The 20,768-nt window shown below is 46.0% G+C and overlaps 1 protein-coding gene across 1 annotated transcript; it reads left to right on the top strand.

Annotated features, from left to right (window-relative positions):
* The first annotated feature begins 14,959 nt into the window (after positions 1-14,959).
* On the top strand, positions 14,960-19,891 carry LOC115636918 (group IIF secretory phospholipase A2-like). The gene is made up of 4 exons (XM_030537636.1): positions 14,960-15,011; positions 17,350-17,494; positions 18,652-18,758; positions 19,743-19,891. The coding sequence occupies exons 1-4, from the start codon at positions 14,972-14,974 to the stop codon at positions 19,889-19,891; spliced, it is 441 nt and encodes a 146-aa protein (XP_030393496.1). The 5' UTR covers positions 14,960-14,971.
* Positions 19,892-20,768: the final 877 nt, after the last annotated feature.

Raw genomic sequence — 20,768 nt, forward strand, 5'->3', positions numbered from 1 at the left:
TGTTTTCCCTCTATGCTTGATGAGGACATTTACTGCTCAAATGCAAATTAAAGCAAGCACATATTTCTTCCTTTGTTTAGGATGGACTTGACTGTTGCCTGGGCAGGGCCGTGTGTTCCTAACATCACATTGCGGAATTTTATAACTTCACATATGGTATTGCCAGTGCCAGGCATATTTTACCAGACAACAATGACCAGCAAATTAGGAGTTTTCAAATGATGCCTCCCGAGGCATAGTTTGTCCACAGGTCATGATGATGCGTGTAGGGATTGAATACAGAGGTGGAGTCTGTCACAGTATCCTCTCTGATGTTTTTCCTAGGGTCTGAAGCTCTAATTTCAGGCTGCAGAAGAATTCACTTTGAACAGCAACTAGTAACAAGGCCCACTCTATCTACATCCACTGCAGAGACCTTCTCAGCTTTCTCCCTCTCTCACCAAAGCATCTAGTCCTCCATCTGCTGCTACAAACACCTCAGTATCACTTTCCCTCCCTGATGGAAATGACGAGGCACCCCAACCTACTCATCAGTGGAGAAACCCTTCTTCCTCTATATATTTATTGTTCATTATCCTAACAACTTGAAGCTCCAGTTGAGATCAGTGCCTAGCACTAGGCCCGGTGACAGCAATCCTCAGGGCCAAACAGTCAACAGGCCCCCTAGAAAGCATGGAACAGGCCCAGAGGAGGTAGTTAGCTTCTTCTATACCAGAGTGGGGGCCTGTCCCTTCACACAGGCCCACTGTCAGCTGCTGGGTTAAACTCTCAATGGCTGGTGGCAGAACATCCTCCTTGAGGGCCTGGGCTTCTGGTACTCTGACAATTTTTGGTGGTCTATTGATAAAACAAGTTCCTTATGTTGCTGGAGGCACCTATATTTAATTCTGATCTCATGGTCACTGATATAAATCAGGAGTGACTCCACCTAAGTCCATTGAGTTACGTGGATATTAACGAGATCAGAATTAGGCCCACTGGGGCAGATTCTCCACCCTTCCTGAGCTCCACTTGTATGAAGTCTAGAAAGGGGGTTTCAGGCAGCTAGTGCAGCTCTCTGATCCTCAGCCACTTAACCTTAGCACAAGCTAGAGCTGCACAGGAGCCATTCTAATTTATAGTGGAAAATGGTGTGTAATGGAGCTAAGCTCTTCCATGCTGTCTCTGCTCCCTATTCCACCCACCCCACTCCCGTAACATACACCCCTCCTGCCCTTTCACCTGTGTGAGGGGAATACCTCTACAGGAGACAGCAGAGCCACCTCTGGCAGAGGATTCTCCACTGGCCACATCATACCACTTACACAGAGCAAAGTGGCCAGGAGAATCTGGCCCAGTGTGTTTAATTTATAGTGACATTGCCTACTGGCCATGTTAGTGCAATCAAAAGGAAATGCCAGAAAATGATTGTTGTTTGAGTGAGTTGAACAGCAGAAAGGGGGCTGTGATAGGGCACATGCAAGACAAGTCCTTAAGTATCCAGTGAACATTTTCAGAAGGGAGATGCAAACATGCAGGCTGACCGACATAGTTCACCTTCAGTGCCATGAGAGCCAGCCTAAAAATAAGGTGAATGCGTCATTTCAATATTATGGCACTTATAGATGCGCCTGTTAAAGGACAGCAACTCTGAACCACTTGAATGTTGGGAACTTTGGATATGATTCAGCAAATCTCTACTCTTGTTTAATGTCGTTAGCCCTCCTTTCCCTTCTACCTTGTACGAGTGCAGGTGCACACATGCAGAACATATGCACATGCTCGCTAGCTCTTCAGGATTATTTTAATAAAGCAAGCAAAAGCAAAAATACGTATATTAGATCTGAGAAGAATTAGCTAAGGGAACGCTTAGAACTCTAATTAAATCTTGCAGACTCTTTAGACTCTCTGATCATCAGCCCAAATCTCCACTATTTTGGAGAGTGACAGTCTCCCATTTGCTACCACATTAGGAGTCTGATTGTCCTCTTAGAATCATAGAATATCAGGGTTGGAAGAGACCTCAGGAGGTCATCTAGTCCAACCCCCTGCTCAAAGCAGGACCAACCCCAGCTAAATCATCCCAACCAGGGCTTTGTCAAGCCGGCCTTAAAAACCTCTAAGGATGGAGATTCAACCATCTCCCTAGGTAACCAATTCCAGTGCTTCACCACTCTCCTAGTGAAACAGTGTTTCCCAAAATCCAATCTAGACCTCCCCCACTGCAACTTGAGACCATTGTTCCTTGTTCTGTCATCTGCCACCACTGAGAACAGCCAAGCTCCTTCCTCTTTGGAACTCCCCCTTCAAGTAGGGGAAGGCTGCTATCAAATCCCCCATCACTCTTCTCTTCTGTAGACTAAATAACTCCAGTTCTCTCAGCCTCCCCCTGTAAGTCATGTGCCCCAGCCTCCTGTTCATTTTCATTGCCCTCCACTGGACTCTCTCCAATTTGTCCACATCCCTTCTGTGGTAGGATGATGAAAACTGGACACAATACTCCAGGTGTGGCCTCACCAGCGCGGAATTGATTTTACATGTCTGAAACTCCATTGACTTTGACGGATTTTCTATGCCAACATCAGTAAGAGAAGAATCAGGCCCTACGTCTCCCAGTATGCTGCTTCTCCCAATCGTTCAGTATGATGTAGCAGGACTGAGAGAACTGATGCTGTCTTACAATGGCACATGCTTTTCTAAACTAGTTCATAATCTAATCAAACCACCATGTTTAAATGAAACACATCCAAGGCTGCTTTATCTAAAAGCAAACATACCTGTGTAAATAAGGGGGCATTTTGCTAACCTTCAGTACAGTATAAATTAGCAAGTGGGTCATTGGTGCCCAGCGAGCTGCTTGCTGTGCTGCTGGAAGTGCTCTTCTGGCACGGCCAGGGCTTCCACATGCCCACCCACTGTCTTTGTCACTGCTGATACCACCCCACATGTGCCTAGGAGCCCTGCGGCCCGCCCTGGCAATTTAAAAGGGCCCAGACCCCTGGGCAATTGCCCCCTTTGTCCCCGCCTCCATTGGTGGCCCTGCCCAGCACAAAGGCCTAAATAGACCCTAATGGACAGTCCTTTCCCCAAAAGCTTGTAGTCTAAACCCACAGGGATTAAGTGAGGTTTATGTAGGTCATTTGCTTTGTGGTGACACTATGCATTCACCTCCAGTGACTAAAAACTTGTTTTTAAGTATCCCTGTACAGGTAAGAGCTGCGCTCTGTAAACCTTTAGGCTGAAATCTTTACACAGCAGACACAGGTGCTACTAGCAGAAGCCTTCTAGGTACACAGAGCTGTAGTCTTGGGTAATTGGGCTCCAATGGCTGAGCAGGCAAAGGCGTGTGATTTGTAGTATTGGCAGGTCAGGAAAACACTTCCCATTCTCTGTGTGGTTACAGCCAAGCAGGATAGTTCTCAGATTTACAGAAATATTTATAGAACTCCATAGCCGCACGGTACGTTGGGCTACAGGAGTTTCCCCTGCATTATCAGAAGTGCAGACTTCCCTTTTCCTGTGCTGGAAGGTAAACTGAAGGCAGACAAAATGCCCCATGACGGCTCAGATAAGTGTGGTGGGTGAGGAGAAATGTGGCCTCTAGCCAACTTATTATGACACAAATACATATTAATGCTTAAGCACCCAGACCCGAAAAGCTCTGTGCATACTACTATTGTTTACAGTAGTAAGAGCAGGGATCCATTGCGCTAGGTGCTGTACAAACATATAGTAAGAGACTATTTCTGCCCCTAAATAGACAAGGGAAGTATTGTCAGCCCCATGATCCAGCTGGGAAACGGAGTCACAGACATTCAGCTCCAGATTTTCAAGAGTGCTCAGCCCCCATTTAAGACCATCAATATTTTCCCCAAAGTCACACTGAGTCTGTGCACTGGGGGACTGAAGCCAGATCTCCTGAGTCCCAGTTCAGTGCCTCCACCGTAAGATCAGCCTTCCTTACCAAAGAACAACTCTAAACTTAATCATCAGAAATCATGTAAATCCCCCTGCCCCAAAGGAGCAGAACAGAGTCCCAGCAGTCCACTCCAAATGCAGAATGGGTCAACAGCCCTATAGTTAAAAAAGGTCACAAGCCTGCAACTATACCTTACTGTATGCTGTGAGTGTGGCACACGAGCCAAGCTAAGAAGGGTTCAGAGCTCAGCCACTGAGACTTTCCGAGAACAGTGGTTAGGTAGGTGATGCTCTCCCCTCTGAGGTACCACAAACCCAGTGTCCCACCTGGGGTGCAGGGTTCTGTGCTGCCAGAGAAGCTGGCCTTTGGTTGAGATGTAAAATGAAGTCCTTTAATGACTGAATGGGGTTAAGATCCCATTCTACTTTCTGCAAGTGGAGGTGAGTTAGCCCTAGAGGCAATTTCCAGTATAGGGAGTTAGCAGGGGTTGGGGGTTCTAACCCAACATAAGGTCCAAGGGACCTTTCACCAGCTCTGAAGGGGCTGCAGAGAGTTCTCGGCCTTGTCTATAGTGCTGCAGTGGCTCAGTCACACTGCTGCAGCTGCTTCGCCTATGGGAGAGTGTCTCTCATCAGCGGAGACAATCCACCTCTGTGAAGCTCTCCTGCTGACATAGCGCTGTCTAAGCTGAGGGTCAGGAGCGTATCATTTTGTCACTATGGGGTGTGGATATTTCACACCCCTGAGCGATGTAGTTATACTGATGTAAGTTTGCGGTATGGATGTGGCCACAGTATGGCTGGTTTTATGCCCCCCACCCACTCCTCTAGGGGTGGGAGAGGGTAGAGCCAGAGCACACAGCACCCTGGTCTATCCCAGCCAGCTCAGTGATCCCTTGGGACCTGTGGGCTGGATCTCTGTTGGGTGAAATTCACCCCATGCAAATTCCATGAACACCAGGGCAGGTGTTTTTTTTAACCTGGTATTGCTAGGACTCTCTTTCTCCCCAAGGGAGATCTCCTGAAGGTTTTCCGCTGTACCGTTATTAATGTGTTTATTATCATATCAGGCTTTGACCCGGCTGAACACTCTTGAGCAGCCAATTAAGGCTGCCAGGAGAATGTCTTCCCCCGGGGGCTGTCACATCAGGGATTCTGCACAATGACACTCATTTTCCATGTGCTCCTTATCTGCTGAAGCCTCTCGGGGTATCAGTTCCCACTGAATGACTTTGCACAGAGAGGCTGTTGTTTCAGAGAGCCACGGGCCCCAGCAGAGGGGGCTTCTTCCTGCTCCTTGCGAGACTGGTGACAGACGATCAGTGGTTTTAAAGACGCAGGTTTTCATCTTACACATGGGCCCAGCTTCTGTGCTGCACTGAGCTTTTGGTTGGCACGGCAGAAACACGCCAGGCTAGCAGGGAAGTGGTTACAACTTCCATCTCAGGGCAGATCTGCACTGCCTTGAGCCCTGGCATAGGCTAGGCCAGGGGCTCTCAAGCTTTCCAGACAATTCTGCCCCTTTCAGGAGTCTGATTTGTCTGGCTCACCCACAAGTTTCCCCTCACTTTAACATGACTTGCTGACAAAAATCAGACATAAAAATATAGAAGTATCACGGCACCCGGTTACTGAAAAATTGCTGACTCTCTCATTTTTACCATATAATTAAAATAAATCAACTGGAATATAAATATTGCACTTACATTTCAGTGTATAGTATATAGAGCAGTATATACAAGTCATTGTGTGTATTGGACTGACTTCACTAGTAGCCTGTTGTAAAACTAGGCAAATAGCTAGATGAGCTGTTATCACCCTGGAAGACCTCTGCGTACCCCCAGTGAGAATCACTGGGCTGAGCAGCTGGGGCCAGTTTCAAGAAAGCCCGAGTCGCGCACCAACAAAACTAGCAAAGCCTATTGGAGAATGCGATGCAGATCCCAGGCTCCTGATGCTGTGTGCTTCAGTGAAACATTTCAAATTCCAACATCTCTACCATTCAGCCTGCCACACCCTTGATACCATGAATGCAGCTTTACCATGCCATATATATCTTCCTACTGTATTTTTCACTCCATGCATCTGATGAAGTGGGTTCTAGCCCATGAAAGCTTATGCCCAAATATATTTGTTAGTCTATGAGATGCCACAAGGATTTCTCTTGTTTTTTCAAGGAGTAGGAGGAGCTAAGCAGACGTGAAGTGGGGGAAGCAGGGGGGTTTCTCTGTGTGCATATAAATAAAGCTTCCTTTTTTTCAAATTTACCCTGGGGTAATGGCCTGAAATGTTAATTACATTGGGGGCCAGAGCCTCGGCTGGTTTAAATGGGCAGAGCTCCACTGAAGCTTTATTCTTCCCATCTCTCCTCTCCTCTCCCTTTCCTCTGGGCAAACAGTCAGAAAGCCCTGGAGCCTGAAGGATTTCCTGTGGCCCATTTATGGAAAAGCCAAATCCTGCAGGCGACTCATCCACAGAGTGCCAACTTATTCTTAGCCAAGCACAAAACTATCATCTCACTCAGAGACATGAATAAATCGGGCCCCATGATTACATGTGTATCTGGATGGCCATTTCTGACACCATCCGTGGGCCACTGCCCTGCAGTTGAAGAATTCCCTGCAGTATGCCGAAGCATCTGGACAGCAAGTGCATTGAAGGTCAACCTTTAACTGAACCAGATTTCGAACTAGAAGTGCCAGCTAAGGGCCTCCAAACTCACTTCCCATTCCCACTTCTTCATGTTCTCTCTTTGGCTCCATTCACTTGCCTGGGAGGGGTTACCATTACACCAATATGGATTTTAAAGGTCAGAAGCAACTGTTATGACCTTCCCTCCTGCATGACACAGGCCACAGAACCTCACTCAGTACCTCCTGCACTGACCCCAGTCACTTGAGGTCGAGTATGTTTTAGAAAGTCATGCTAGGGCCCCATCCAACTTCCAGTGAGGTCAAAGGAAAGACTCCCAGTGGGAGCTGGATTGGGCACTTTGCTATAGAACCATGGGTGCTTTGCCTAGCCTCAAGCAGAAGGTATTCCCTCATCTCCCTGGGTTGGGGATGTTCCCACATTGAAGTAGGTTTCAGCACTTGGAAACTTCCCCAATCTTCAGGTTAGGTTCTCCTGTGTTGGCTCTTTTTCCTGCTGTTCACTCTAAAGCAGCATTATTTCCCTGTTCCCCTGGGAAATTCCAGCCCTGACTATGTGAATGTAGACTTTCCCTGAATTAAACACTCTGAGTCTGGGTTTATCTGAGGACACAGAACAAAAGACAGTGCTCACTACACACAAGCCTTCTGAAGACTTGTGTTGCTCACAGGATGGATTCACAGGATGAATTAGATATCAGAAAATCCTCTGACCCAGGCTCACATTCTCAGCCCTCATTTTTGTTTTACATCAGGCCAGCTGGACAGCATTAGAAACATAAGAAGATGTCTACACAGCAAAGAAAAAAACCTGCTGCTGGTCCATGTCAGCCAACTTGGGTTTGCAGGGCTCGGACTGGAGGGCTTTTTCATTGCTGTGCAGATTTCTGGGCAAAGCAGACTTAACTGAATAACCTATAAATGCCACTAGGTATCATTCCTAGCGGTTCATATTCTCTCACTGTGTCTTGAATCCTTCAGGTAACTTAGGAATGCCTTTCTAAAAATACCCCACTTCCTGGATATTTTTACTAAATAACATAACTTTTGTTACCTTAAGACATTTGAATTATTCCTCAGAAAGCTTTTCCCATTTCGTTATCCAACTCCTCACATACCTATAAAAGGCATTTGATTGCTTCTTCTATTGCTTACAGAGCTCACATAGGCCTTCTGTGTGTCTACTTATTCTAAAAATATTTTTGTTTAAGCAGCAAACAGTCAGTTCTCTAAACAAAGTCATTTCACTTTTCCCTATCAGGCCCAAAAGTATGTTGCTATCGTCAAGCCTAGGACACAATTAAAAAAGAAAAACAAAACAAAAACACCCTCACACACCTTCTTCCTTTTTGGCAATCCGAAGTTTTTGTCATTCCTCTTTTAGATTTTTCTATATTAGGGTTTTAAATTCCTGCTTACTCAGGATATTTCTATGTCAATGCCTTCATTTCTTACAACATTTTTAGCTGCTTTGTCCATCATTTTGTTCCCTGATATCCCAGTATGCACTGGGATCCAAGTTAATGCTACGTGTCCCCAGCTGTAGTCACTCTGTTCTAAGAAATATAATTTCATTGATTAAATCATTTCTGCATACGAAGACACCCCTTTTTATTGCCATAAGGCCTGAGACTGAGATCTGTTTGTTTTTTTTAAATGACTACTGTTATTGGGTGTACATCCCAGACCCAATTTAATGCCTGCATTATTGTGACTAGTTAGGCTGTCATAACAGCTACAAAATCTGATATTATTTTAGATAAACTTTTTCCCAATGTTGGTATATAAAATGTGTCGCCTCCGTTTTTTCTCATTTGGATCCGTCTCTCTGTATTTGACAAAACCAACTCCACTTGTCATCTATATACTGGCACGCTTCAGTTTTAGTATCTACCATTTTTTTTCACCCTGAAGTTTATAAAATAAATCTGTTTTCACCTTTGGGCATGCAACTTTCCATCCATAACTAATGTTCCCATGACTAAAAGTTCTGACTTCATTTAACTTTTCCTTATCTTTCAATTTCTGCATGCACATTAACTCAAATGGCAAGGGGAGTTCTAACACAGTGTGCTATAATTCACCTATCAAATTCCCAACAATATATGTGCTTGGCACTTTCATCATTGTAATTCCCATTAACTTTGGCCCAGAAAGTTAGGTCTAGTAGTAAAAAGAACAGGAGTACTTGTGGCACCTTAGAGACTAACAAATTTATTGTAGCATAAGCTTTTGTGGGCTACAGCTCACTTCATCGGATGCATGTAGTGGAAAATACAGAAGGAAGATATATATAGAGATACACACACACACACAGAGGGAACATGAAACAATGGGTGTTACCATACACATTATAAGGAGAGTGATCAGTTAAGGTGAGCTGTTGCCAGCAGGAGAGAAAAATAACTGTTTGTAATAGTAATAAAAATGGCCCATTTCCAGCACTTGACAAGGAAATATAAGGAACTGTGGGTGCGGGGGGTGGGGGGGGGGGGGAAGATAAGCATGGGGAAATAGTTTTACTTTGTGTAATGGCCCATCCACTCCCAGTTTTTATTCAAACCTAATTAAATGGTGTTCAATTTGCAAATTAATTCCAATTCATCAGTCTCTTGGAGCCTGTTTTTGAAGTTTTTTTGTTGTAATATTGTGACTTTTAGGTCTGTAATTGAGTGGCCAGGGAGGCTGAAGTGTTCTCCAACTAGGTCCAGTAGTTTCATTCATAATATGACTTTTAGGGAAATACAAGTTATTTGTAATGCATTTATAGGCACTGCAATAAACACACATACACAATTTATAGTGCCTGGGCTTGTATTAAATTTAATTTTTTAAGTTCTGATTTTGATGCTGACCTAAAAGCTTGGCAGCCACAAAAATGAATTTCCCCCGGCTGATACTCACACCTTCTTGTCAAGGGTTTGAAATGGGCCACCTGGATTACACTGGCCTCATTAGCACTACAAAAGTGATTTCCACCCCTTCCTGTCAACTGTTAAGAACAGCCCACTTCCACCTTAATTGAATTGGCTCGTTAGCACTGACCCCCCCCACACACTTGGCAAGGCAACTCCGATCCTTTCATATGCTGCGTATTTATACCTCCCTACTGTATTTTCCACTTCATGCATCTGATGAAGTGGGTTTTAGCCCACGAAAGCTTATGCCCAAATAAATGTGTTAGTCTCTAAGGTGCCACAAGGACTCCTCATTGTTTTTGCTGATACAGATGAACATGGCTACTACCCCTCTGGAACCTGATCTGATCATTGCTGATTGTATACAGAGCCTTATTTTGTTATCCACCACACAGATAGCCCCAGGAAGACTTTTAAACAGGTTAATCCTTCCTGTACATTTATCTTTAACTTGGTCTATATGATCTTCCTCAAATAATTTAGTATCAAATGTCCCCCAGAAATTCAAACCTTTTAACAGTGTCTATTTGTTCTCCACACAGATGTAGTTTACATTCCTTTTTAACTTTCCTTTTTGTAAAGACCAATCCTTTGGCATTAGCAATGGAGAACCTGAAGCCCCATGCAGGTCTGCAATCAGAGGTCTCTTGTAACACTTTGCTGATTCTCTTTTCTGCCACTTCAATATTTCTGCTCCTAACCCAAAGAGCACAGTCATCTGCAAACAGCGCAACACCTACCTCACTACTTGTTTGGGGAGATCATTTGTCATAGTATTAAATAAGGCCAGGCTGATAACTGTTGCCTGTATGGTTTTTAATATTATATGTATTGGATGTAACTTTCCCACCTCCAACCAGCATGGTCCCACACATTCTTCCTCTTATCTCTAGTGCATCTACTTTGTAGAACAAGCCTTCCCTCCATAGCATATCATCATACACCCTCTCAATAGCTAGAAAGACTGCTATCGCAAAACCTGTGTGCCTCATACTTGTTTGTATTTCAGTTTCTAATTTAACAATGCGAGCCAGATTTCCTGCTTTTATAGCAACCGCTCAGCTCCTCTCCCAGTTGGGGCTGGCCAACCCTCCAGGTGCAATCAGGTGGGTTAATTGGCTTCTCAGACCCACATTAACCTTTTTCAAACTAGGATGGGGTATATACCCCATCACACTATCTATGGTGTGATTGCATTTGGGTCACTCTGGGAATTAATTTGGCCCAATAGCTTTACTCACAAAATCCAGTTGGCAGGGGAAAAATTATGAGGGCGTTGTGTAATAATGACTCTGAAACTAGTTCTCTGCAGCATTAAGAAGACAGCTCAAAGCTCTGTTTTGTTGGTGTGAAGAGAGATTATGCTGAAAACCAAAATGCTGTAAAGTTCTTTAATGCCATAGAAGATCCTGTTAAAAGAATGATGGAAAGACCACAAGGCTTTTTGGATGTTCAACTCCTGGATGATTTAGCAGGGCTGGATTATGCAACTCTCTCTTATGCCAGGCCTCAGTACAACTCCCACTGAAATGGCTGGAAAGATTGCCATGGACTTCAATGGGGGCTGGATCGGGTGTTTGATGAGCCCTTACTCACATGAGGAAATGATCAACACCACGAGAAAGGGCTGCGCATCTAGCTAGGGTGACCAGATGTCCTGATTTTACAGGGACAGTCTCAATTTTGGGGGCTTTTTCTTATATAGGCACCTATTACCCTTCCACCCCCATCCTGATTTTTTATACTTGCCATCTGGTCACCCTACATCTAGCCCTTTGAGAGCCATGGCAAATAGGTACTAAATCAGAGATTGACCTGGTTAGGGGAGGCTGAGACATTTCCTAATTCTCTCTCTCTTTAGGCCCTAATCATGCAAGTGCTTAACTTTATGAGTGGTTTCATCAATTTCAAAGGGACACCTCACTTTAGTAGCAAAGTAAAGCACATGTAAGTGTTTGCAGAATTGGAGCCTTAAGATACCTATAGGCAGCCTCAAAAAATTTATCCGGGATGGTCGATTTTTTACACAAGAAATAGTAGGTGCGGACTTATTTTTCCCTGGAGGACTATACCAATCTGAGGAGGACCTGAAATATGGCATCACAGCTGGAAGCTGACACCTGACTTTGCAGCCCTCTCAGTGCCAATTTGAGTGGGGAGGAGAAACTTAATCCTAGGCTGACTCTAGATGTAATGTCCCATTTCAGGGCCTCCAGTGATCCACAAGCTAAGTCAGGCCCTGGAATTTCTGATGAAATAGAAAAACAAAACAGAAGAAACTCTCTGGCCCTCCACAGTTGCTATAGGAGAAGAAAAAAGCAAAGATAAAATAGTTTTGTTTTTTTTTGACTTGGCATTTCAGCCTTCAAGAGACTCACTTCCACTGCTGAACACCAAGCATTCATGAGTCCTGGTGACATTTATGGCAAATGAGCCTTTCTGGCCCCACAAGGAGGAGGAGGAAGCTATGGAGTGGGGAATCTGTTAGAGGAGCCGCTGACCCAGAGGCGGATTGAATAGAGGGACTTCTTCATTGCGATACTTGTTCCCCTCGACCCAATTGTCGAGTAAGCACTGAATTAGTTACAGCACACGCCTTTTATTTAAGTTAGTATGTACCCGCCCCTATGTACTGTTTATGGCATTACGCATATTATACAGACATTTTTACCTTGAAAAAACATTTCTTTGCAGTAATTGTGCCACAAATTCCCTTAAATCAGCAGTTCACAGGGGAGGGAGGAAGGGAACATGACCCCGAGCTCGTTTATGTAGCTGGGAAAGGAAGGGAGAGGGGAGATAACACTGCTTCATACGAAGAGTATCCTTTAGACCCCCACATTCCTTATACAACTGCAATGCTTATCAATTCTTAATAAGCAGAAGGGAAGGGAAAAGGATGGCAACTTATTAATCAAGCGGAGAAATAGTGCTTGCCTGTGCCTTCACTCCCTAATACCATGCAAGTGGCTACCCAGGCCTTTACTTAATCCTTACATAGCCCAACAGAATCGAAGAACGTAACCAAAATGTGATCCCCTGACCTGCTGTGGCAAGATAAGCAAAACTGCCCAGCTGCTCTTTCGCTTTAATGCACCGTTGTTTTATACGTCTGAAAAGTGACCTTTAACAAACCAGAAAAACGGGTGGCTGGCGAGAAGCCCTGAGATGGGATCGTCTTCCCTTCATGTGACTGGGCAATAACCTTATTTGAGAAATCAACCAAAGAATGCAGATATGGGCTGAGTGATACACCAGCCAAGCATAAGGTGCATCTCAGCCATAGCTCCTGACTCCCTCAAAGGGAAGGTCCCCACCTCTTAGCAGCAGCTGCCCCATAACTCCAGCCTCTGTAGCTGCCAGAGGTGTCCTCTTGGGCTCTTCTGCCCGATTTCTCCAGCCAAGAGGGATCTGCCAGCAGGTAAGATGATCTCTTGCTGTACATGTGGCGTTCCCAGATGGCATTCTCTCTCTCTCTCTCTCTCCTTTTTTTACAAATATATAAAACCATTAGAAAGGCAGATTTCTCCAGCTTTGCTCCATACATTAATTCTTTGGCACTCCTGCTCAAAAGACCTTTTTTTATTGGTATTTGATGTCTAACTGCAAAGTGCCAATCAAAGCCCTGGAGCCGATAAATACATTTGCCAAGATAATACGGTGCAATAGAACAGACCATGAAAAATAGCTAATTACAGCCAGCATCAAGATTAAAAAAAACCAAAAAACCCAAACAACTTTACCCTTGAAATCAAGTCCCAATTGGAGTCTTTCCTTTGACTTGAATGGGCTTTGGATCAGGTCCTAAATGCCCAAGAAAACATGGAACGAAATGCTGGCTGCACTGATGTCAGTGGAGCAACAGTCCATCCATAGGTTCTGCAGCGTGTCCAGGTTCACAAGCCTCTAACTCATGTTAGAGCAAACCATCATGTCTCTCTCTCTCTCTCTCTCTCTCTCTCTCACACACACACACACACTCACACACACACACTCTCTCTCTCTCTCTCTCTCTCTCTCTCTCTCACTGCGGGAGGCTATTGGAATGATGGGTTCAGAATGGAACAGGAACAAGAGGTTTTGGAAAGGTGAGGGGAATAATGGAGACAAGGGTAGCTGGAATGAAGAGGAAACAATGGCTAGAGACATGGACAGAGAATTACAGGCATGATTGTAATGAGGGACTGAGGTGTGTGGAGTGTCATGAGGAGGGAGTACCGGAAAGGAGGGGAAATTGAGTCCTGGAGAGGGTGGGAGTGGGGGTGGCTGGAATGCAGATGGGACTGGGCATTGGAATGTTTACTGTGACACTTCATCACTGACGTAATGAATGGCATGGGAGATCCAGCTTCATTGCCACCCTGAGCTGTTGCTTTGGGGTTACTGGGTAAAAAAAACAGGCATTCTCGTATTGGGTCAGACTGTGCTGGCCTAGAGTCAGACTTTCACCCTCCCAATGAAAGGTGATTCTCCCCCTCGAAGGTTTATTATGGCCAGTTGTGCTATGTTGTCCATTGCTATATTATCTTGAGCCCTGCTAGAAAGCACGGTACACCCTGAAACACGATTGTTACCCTTAGCTTACTTTCATAGTAGCCCACAAAAGCTTATGCCCAGATAAATATGTTAGTCTCTAAGGTGCCACAAGGACTCCTCGTTGTTTTTGCTGATACAGACTAACACAGCTGCCACTCTGAAACCTGATAGTTGCAGGTGTAACTATGGTCATAAAGTTACCCAGACCTTTTAACAATCCATTCTCAACATTTCTCTTACTCATCTCCAGTAGCAGCGAGTTCCACACATGGACCCTAAGCTGTGTGAACACTCCAAGCATCACAATCACAGTGAATTCCAGGGTGGAGGGGGAAAGAACTAATGAACTCCAAGGATGCTCTGAATCATCCCAGTTACAGCCAGCTGATGCATCAGCTAAGGATCCCCTTATGTCAGGTAGCTTTCTGGCTGCAGCAGGGGCTATGGGAGATTCATCCCTCAGGCATCAGGTCTGTATAAAGGAAAGGACACCACCTCTGGGTAACGAGGGGCATGCTCACACTCCCTCCGTTACTGGGTGTGTTTGAGGTCTTGGTCTGGAATTATTCCAGGAACCCATGCAATGCCTTTGGTTTGCAGACAGTGGGTTGTTCTGGAGCTGCCACTGGACATTGGGCCGTACCTGTGACATGATTAGAGCTGAGTGAATAATTGATTCCCCCTCCCCCCCATTTGGGCTAGCAAACTGGAAAAAAAAAGTCATCATTTTGGGTCAAATAAAAAAACCCCAAAATAATTAGTCAATCCAGCTACATTTCCAAAAATTCTAGCTCCCTTTTTCCCTCAATTTTTTGTTCAATCAATACTTTTCTCTAACTTTCAAATAGTTCATTACCCCCAATGGTATTATTATTTTTTTAAATAAGCTCCTCATCTGAAACACGAAACATTTCACTTGGCTCCAGACATGACCCCTGAGTCTATTTCTTCCTCAGGTTCTGCACGGACATGTGGAAACTCTTCCTAATGGCAATACTGGCAGCCAGCAGTGAGTACCAGAAACCCCATACCCCCATCCCCCGAGGGCAGGCCAACTGGCATCCCTCAGCAAAGTGGCCACCATCTTGCCAAGAAGCTACAGAGCGGCTCAAGCCACAAGCTGTGAGATCATATTTTGAAGTTAGTCCTGGGTTGGGCCCATTAGTGAACTGTAGCTCTGCATTAGGCTTACAAAATCTGCTCACAATGCAGGGCTGTTCAGAACAGAGGTTCTGGCCCATCTTTATAAAGAATTGCAGAAGAAACAATACTGCTGAGCCTCTCTGCTGGGGTTAAGGGTCAGTGCCACCTTCCAGGACGTGGTCTATCATTACGCTTTCCTCTTCCCCTCCACACTGGTGCCTATCACTATAGATGCTCCTTTTTGCTAGGAGAGGGTCACATCGTCATCAGATGCCTTGGAACTGTGTCGTGGCAGATGGGGCTAGCTTGTTTGTACTGTGTGCAGCACAGGGCATCACAGCCCCTCAAAACAAACCCATCTGTTCACAGCTCAGCCCCCCGATATACCTATGGGAATCAGTTTGAGTCACAGCTGCAGTTAGCTTCCAAGCTGCCTCGACTGGCCTGGTTGAGATCATGAGACTATTTCAGTGACAGGCAAAAAACAGCGCCAGGGCAGATGACCTACTTATATAGCCTCTCTTACACTGGCATCCAAATCTTTATCCTCCCAGAACCCACGTGAGGAAGGAAAGAGCTATGACTACCCTAATACAGACAGGGAACCGACACAGAGAGATTAAGGTTTGAATGCACGAGAGGCGTTAGGTACCTGGGAGAAACCACTGCAATACACAAAGCCTGAGTTAGGCTCCTACGCTCTTCTGCAATGAGTGGGGAGAGATGGGCGCCTGTGACCCCAAACCACAAACCCAGCATGATCAGCAGGGAGCCAACTAAGGTAGCCAATGGGAGGTGCCGACCAGGGGGTGTGTGCTAAGCTCCACCTCGCTCACAGGGATAAGGGCATTCACCCAGAATGTGGGAGACCAGGATCCCCCATGCACCATTGACTCTAGTTATCCACAGTGTAACAGATTCAACAGAAGAGATTGAGGGATTTCCCCACATCAGAATATGCCATAGCCCAATGGTTAGAGAACTCCCTGTTCAAATCCCTTCTCCCCCTCAGGCAGGGGGGGACTTGAACCAAGGTCTCTCATATCCGAGGTGAGCACCCTAACCACTGGGCTGGGGCGGCTCCAGGCACCAGCACGCCAAGCGCGTGCTTGGGGTGGCAAGCCACAGGGGGCGCTCTGCCAGTCGCTGCGAGGGCGGCAGGCAGGCTGCCTTCGGCGGCTTGCCTGCAGAGGGTCTGCTGGTGCCGCGGCTTCAGAGGGTCTGCTGGTCCCACAGCTTCGGCGGATCTCCCGCAGGCTGCCGCTGAATTTGCGGGACCTTGGACCTCCCGCAGGCAAGCCGTTGAAGGCAGCCTGCCTGCTGTGCTTGGGGCAGCAAAATGCCTAGAGCCGCCCCTGCCACTGGGCTAAAAGTTCAAGGGACATTGTTGTCATCCTGTGCCCTGCTCCCTCCCCCTATTTTGTATGAACTTGCCCAAGAGGCCTGATCTAGGAGGAGACCTCTGAGCATCCCTACTAGATCAGGCCCCTGTGCCAATGAGGTGGCTGAATGCCCCTGGTTTGTGAATCGCTCTGGGGCTTAGGCGGGAGATAAGCATCTAGACTCCCCGGGGAAGCAGCAGTGTACATGCTCAGAGACAAACACAGGAGCTGAGGGAACTTGTACTGCAAAAATAAGAAAACCCCCAAACCAAAATAAATAAATAAATAAATACAAAGACAGACACTTTAGGCACCTACAGGATTTCAGCAGGAGTTTTGTGCATTACAGTGGTCGTGGAACTGGGGTTTGGGCACCTATCTTCTTTTGCACATTCAGCCCTAAGTGACTTGCTCAAGGTCACACATGGAATCTGTAGCAGAGCAGGAATTGAACCTATATCTCCTGATTCTAGGGTGACCAGATGTCCTGATTTTATAGGGCCAGTCCTGATATTCAGGGCTTTTTTTTTTTAAATATGGGCTCCTATTACCTGCCCACCCCCATCCCGATTTTTCACACTTGCTATCTGGTCACCCTACCTGATTCCCTGGCAGTGGTTTGACCCCTAGACTACCCTTCCTCCCTGTGCTGGGTTATAGCTAATGTGCAAGCAGCAGCAGTACAATCCTCACTTAGTCACTAAATACTCAGTGATTTTGACCTCTCTCCGTACGTTAGATGAGGGATCAGAGAAATGATTCTCCTTGAAAGCAAAACATCTCCTTGGAAAGTCCTGAAAAGCCCTTTCTGCTCTTTTGCAGTTTTGACCATGATCCACAGCAGCCTCCTCAATTTCAAATTCATGATCCGGAGAATTACTGGGAAAAGTGCCCTCATTTCCTACAATGGGTATGGATGCCACTGTGGACTGGGTGGGAGAGGGCAGCCTCTGGATAAGACAGACTGGTAAGCTTTGGTTCATGTCAATGCTGCTGGTATCAGTACTAGCAGCCATTAATATTATTACTAGTATCAATACTGATTTTAGCAATGCATTGATTTAGTTAGCTGGGCAACTAAATCCTAGGATTGTAACGGCACTAAGCCCTTTAGCACTCTGGGGCTGAGCGCCTCAACTCTCCAGCTTATGTGAGAATGAAAACTCCTCTGTAGTCAAGGCACGCTGGGGTGATTCATCCCCAGAATCTTAAAAGGGCCAGTAGAACTGTGTGATTAGTAGTAATACACCTCTACCTCGATATAACGCGACCCGATATAACACAAATTCGGATATAACACAGTAAAGCAGCGCTCTGGAGGGGCAGGGCTGCGCACTCAGGCAGATTAAAACAAGTTCGATATAACACGGTTTCACCTATAATGCAGTAAGATTTTTTGGCCCCCGAGGACAGCGTTACATCAGGGTAGAGGTGTAGTATTTATTTGTATTATACCACATGGGGTCCTGGTTCGGGATAGGCTCTTTTGTGCTAGGAGCTGTACATACACAGAACAGAGACAGGCCCTGCCCCAGGGAGTTTTCAATCTAAAGGATTTTTCGTTTCAGTCTCCCGCCACAAACCAACCAACCACCTCCAGAACAAACTTTAATGTTTTGGCAAATCAAAAAGTTGTTTTAGGTTGAACTAAATGTTTTGTTTAGATTTGATTTTTGGCATGTTAGGGTTTTTTAAATTAAAATGGAAGGACATTTTAAAACAGTTATGAATCAAAAATGAGAACAGTTCATTTTGAAGTGAAATGTTGCAATTTTTCCTAAATAGTTTTGAAGACTCCACCCCCAACCAAAACTATCCAGCAAATTCAACACAAATTCACAAAAATGCTCCAGTCAACCCACATCTGCATTTTTTGCTGAAAAAAAAGTTTTGTTCAAAAAGTTTCACCCAGCTTTGGACAGGAGTTGGATTTGAGGCACGGAGCAGCGCTAAGAACATCACTTGGGATAAACATGTGAGCTCCTGGGTGTTTTTCCAAACCAAGCCCAAACTCTGTTCCTTGGGAAGCTCACTCACACTCTCCCCTCTAGTAGTGGTGACGTTGGCCGTTACTTCACCTAGTCACATTTTCCACCCTACTCCTGTGTTTCTGTCTTCCTGAAGGTGCTGTCATGCCCATGATTGCTGCTATAAGGAGTTAACCAACCAGAGCTGTCACCCATTTTTTGATTATTATCAATACTCCATCATCGACGAAGACGTTATGTGCTGTGAGTAGCATTTTCTGCATGGCTAAAATGGCCACGGATACTCTGGTGATTTACCTGGGACCTTGTTCTCTTGCTTGAACCTTTTACAATGACATTGGAACAAATGTGTCCTAACCAGAAATGGTCAGAGGGGTTTTTTTGGGGAAAAAAATAGCATCTACAGGATAGCTAGCTTTGGGAGAGAGGACAGTACTTCAGGTCCTTCTGGTTCCTCCTCACCTACTTCTTCTCACAACCTCCAAGGCAATTAGGGTGACATCTTGCAGAGCAAGTGGAAAGGACGACTGTTAAGGACCTCTGAGCTGTGACTGACTGACTGCCAGTTCCAGGGCAGGCAGCTGTGATGGATCGGCAGTGCCTTTCCGTTCCAGTGCTGCAGTGCCAGAGCCACTGGGCCTCATCGGTCACTGTATTTACACCTATGAAATACATTTTATAAAATGTTGCCATTCTGATTTTCTAGCATTTTATACCCATAAAGCCCAAGTGGGCGTGACTGCTACCATCAGAGCTGCCATCTTGGCCAACACACTGGGAACTGAGCTGGAGACCTCCTGAGTGAGATGCATGAGCTGCTAAAGCTCTGCAGCTGGGGCAGTAACAACACATAGCCTCTGGGGATTGGTACAGAGCAGGAGCCTGTAACACACTCACCAGTGGGCTACATGAGGCAGGGGAGAATCAGCTGCACTCTGCTGATTTGGAAAGGCACCTAAGCTGGCAACGAAGCAGCAAATCCAGTGCCAATGGCACCACTGCAGTGTTCCCAGCTGCTGTCATGCCAACTGCAGTGTCGCAACATTCCTGGCAGTGTTACAGCAACAGGGCTGCCTCGTTCCTCTTTTGCTACACCTCATCCATGCATCTGGAGTGGTGAAGGTCAGAGAAGGAACAAGCTGCTCGGCGCCTGGCCTCTGAGTGGGTTCCTTGCCTTTTAGCTACCGCACGAGAGTTGTAGAGTGATAAATGCTTTTGTTCCTGCAGGGAATACAAATAACTCCACCTGTGCAAAGCAGGCGTGTGACTGCGACCGGACAGCAGTCCTGTGTTTCAGAAAGGAAGCAAGCAGCTATAACAAAGGATACCGTTATTACTTCAATTTCTTCTGCAAAGGATCTACCCCCAGTTGCTAAATAAAGTTTTACTCGCCATCTGGCTACACAACAGATTGCAAAGCACAGATCTTTCCTCTTTCCAAAGTACTCTAGCCCCTTCCTCAACCCCTCAAAGAGACCACCAAGCTACCAAGTGACGCAATCTCTTCCCTGGGGACAGTTAAAGCAATAGAAGGTGCTGGCTTTTACGCACCCTGTCTGTGGAGGTGTCAGTAGCTAGGGACATGAAGTTGCTGAAGCAGGATATTAGTGAGCCATTCACCCAGTTAAATCCTATGAGGAGCAGCACCATGAGGACTATTCTGCGGTGCTGTACTCTCTTTTCCTCTTGGGCTCTCAAAAAGGGGGACGGACAGACAGACAGACACACATATTACCAAGCCAATTTAAATTGTAGGCCAGATCCTCAGCTGCTGTAAATCAGCATTTACTCCTCCTTCCTACCTTGCACAGACATGTAGCCTAAAATCACAGGCTAGCCCTCATGTTGCATTAGCACCTACACCAGATTACCTCCCCTTTGTGCTAAGTGCTCAACTTCAGGAATGGACAAACTTTTTGGCCCAAGGGCCACATCTGGAAATAGAAATTGTACGGTGGGCCATGAATGCTCACAAAATTGGGGTTGGGGTGCAGGAGGGGGTGAGAGCTCTGGCTGGGGGTGTGGGATCCAGGGTGGGACCAGAAATGAGTTCAGGGTGTGGGAGGGGACTTCATGCTGGGGTGGAGGATGGTGAAGGCTCCGGCTGGGGATGTGGGCTCGAGGGGGTGGGGGGAGAGGGCTGGGGATGAGTAGTTTGGGGTGTAGGACAGTGCTCTGGGCTGGGACCGAGGGGTTTGGAGGGCAGGAGGGGAATCAGCGCTGGAGCAAGGGGTTGGGGTGCAGGAAGGGGTG

Source organism: Gopherus evgoodei, chromosome 18 (assembly GCF_007399415.2).
Source record: "Gopherus evgoodei ecotype Sinaloan lineage chromosome 18, rGopEvg1_v1.p, whole genome shotgun sequence".
Taxonomy (NCBI): domain Eukaryota; kingdom Metazoa; phylum Chordata; order Testudines; family Testudinidae; genus Gopherus; species Gopherus evgoodei.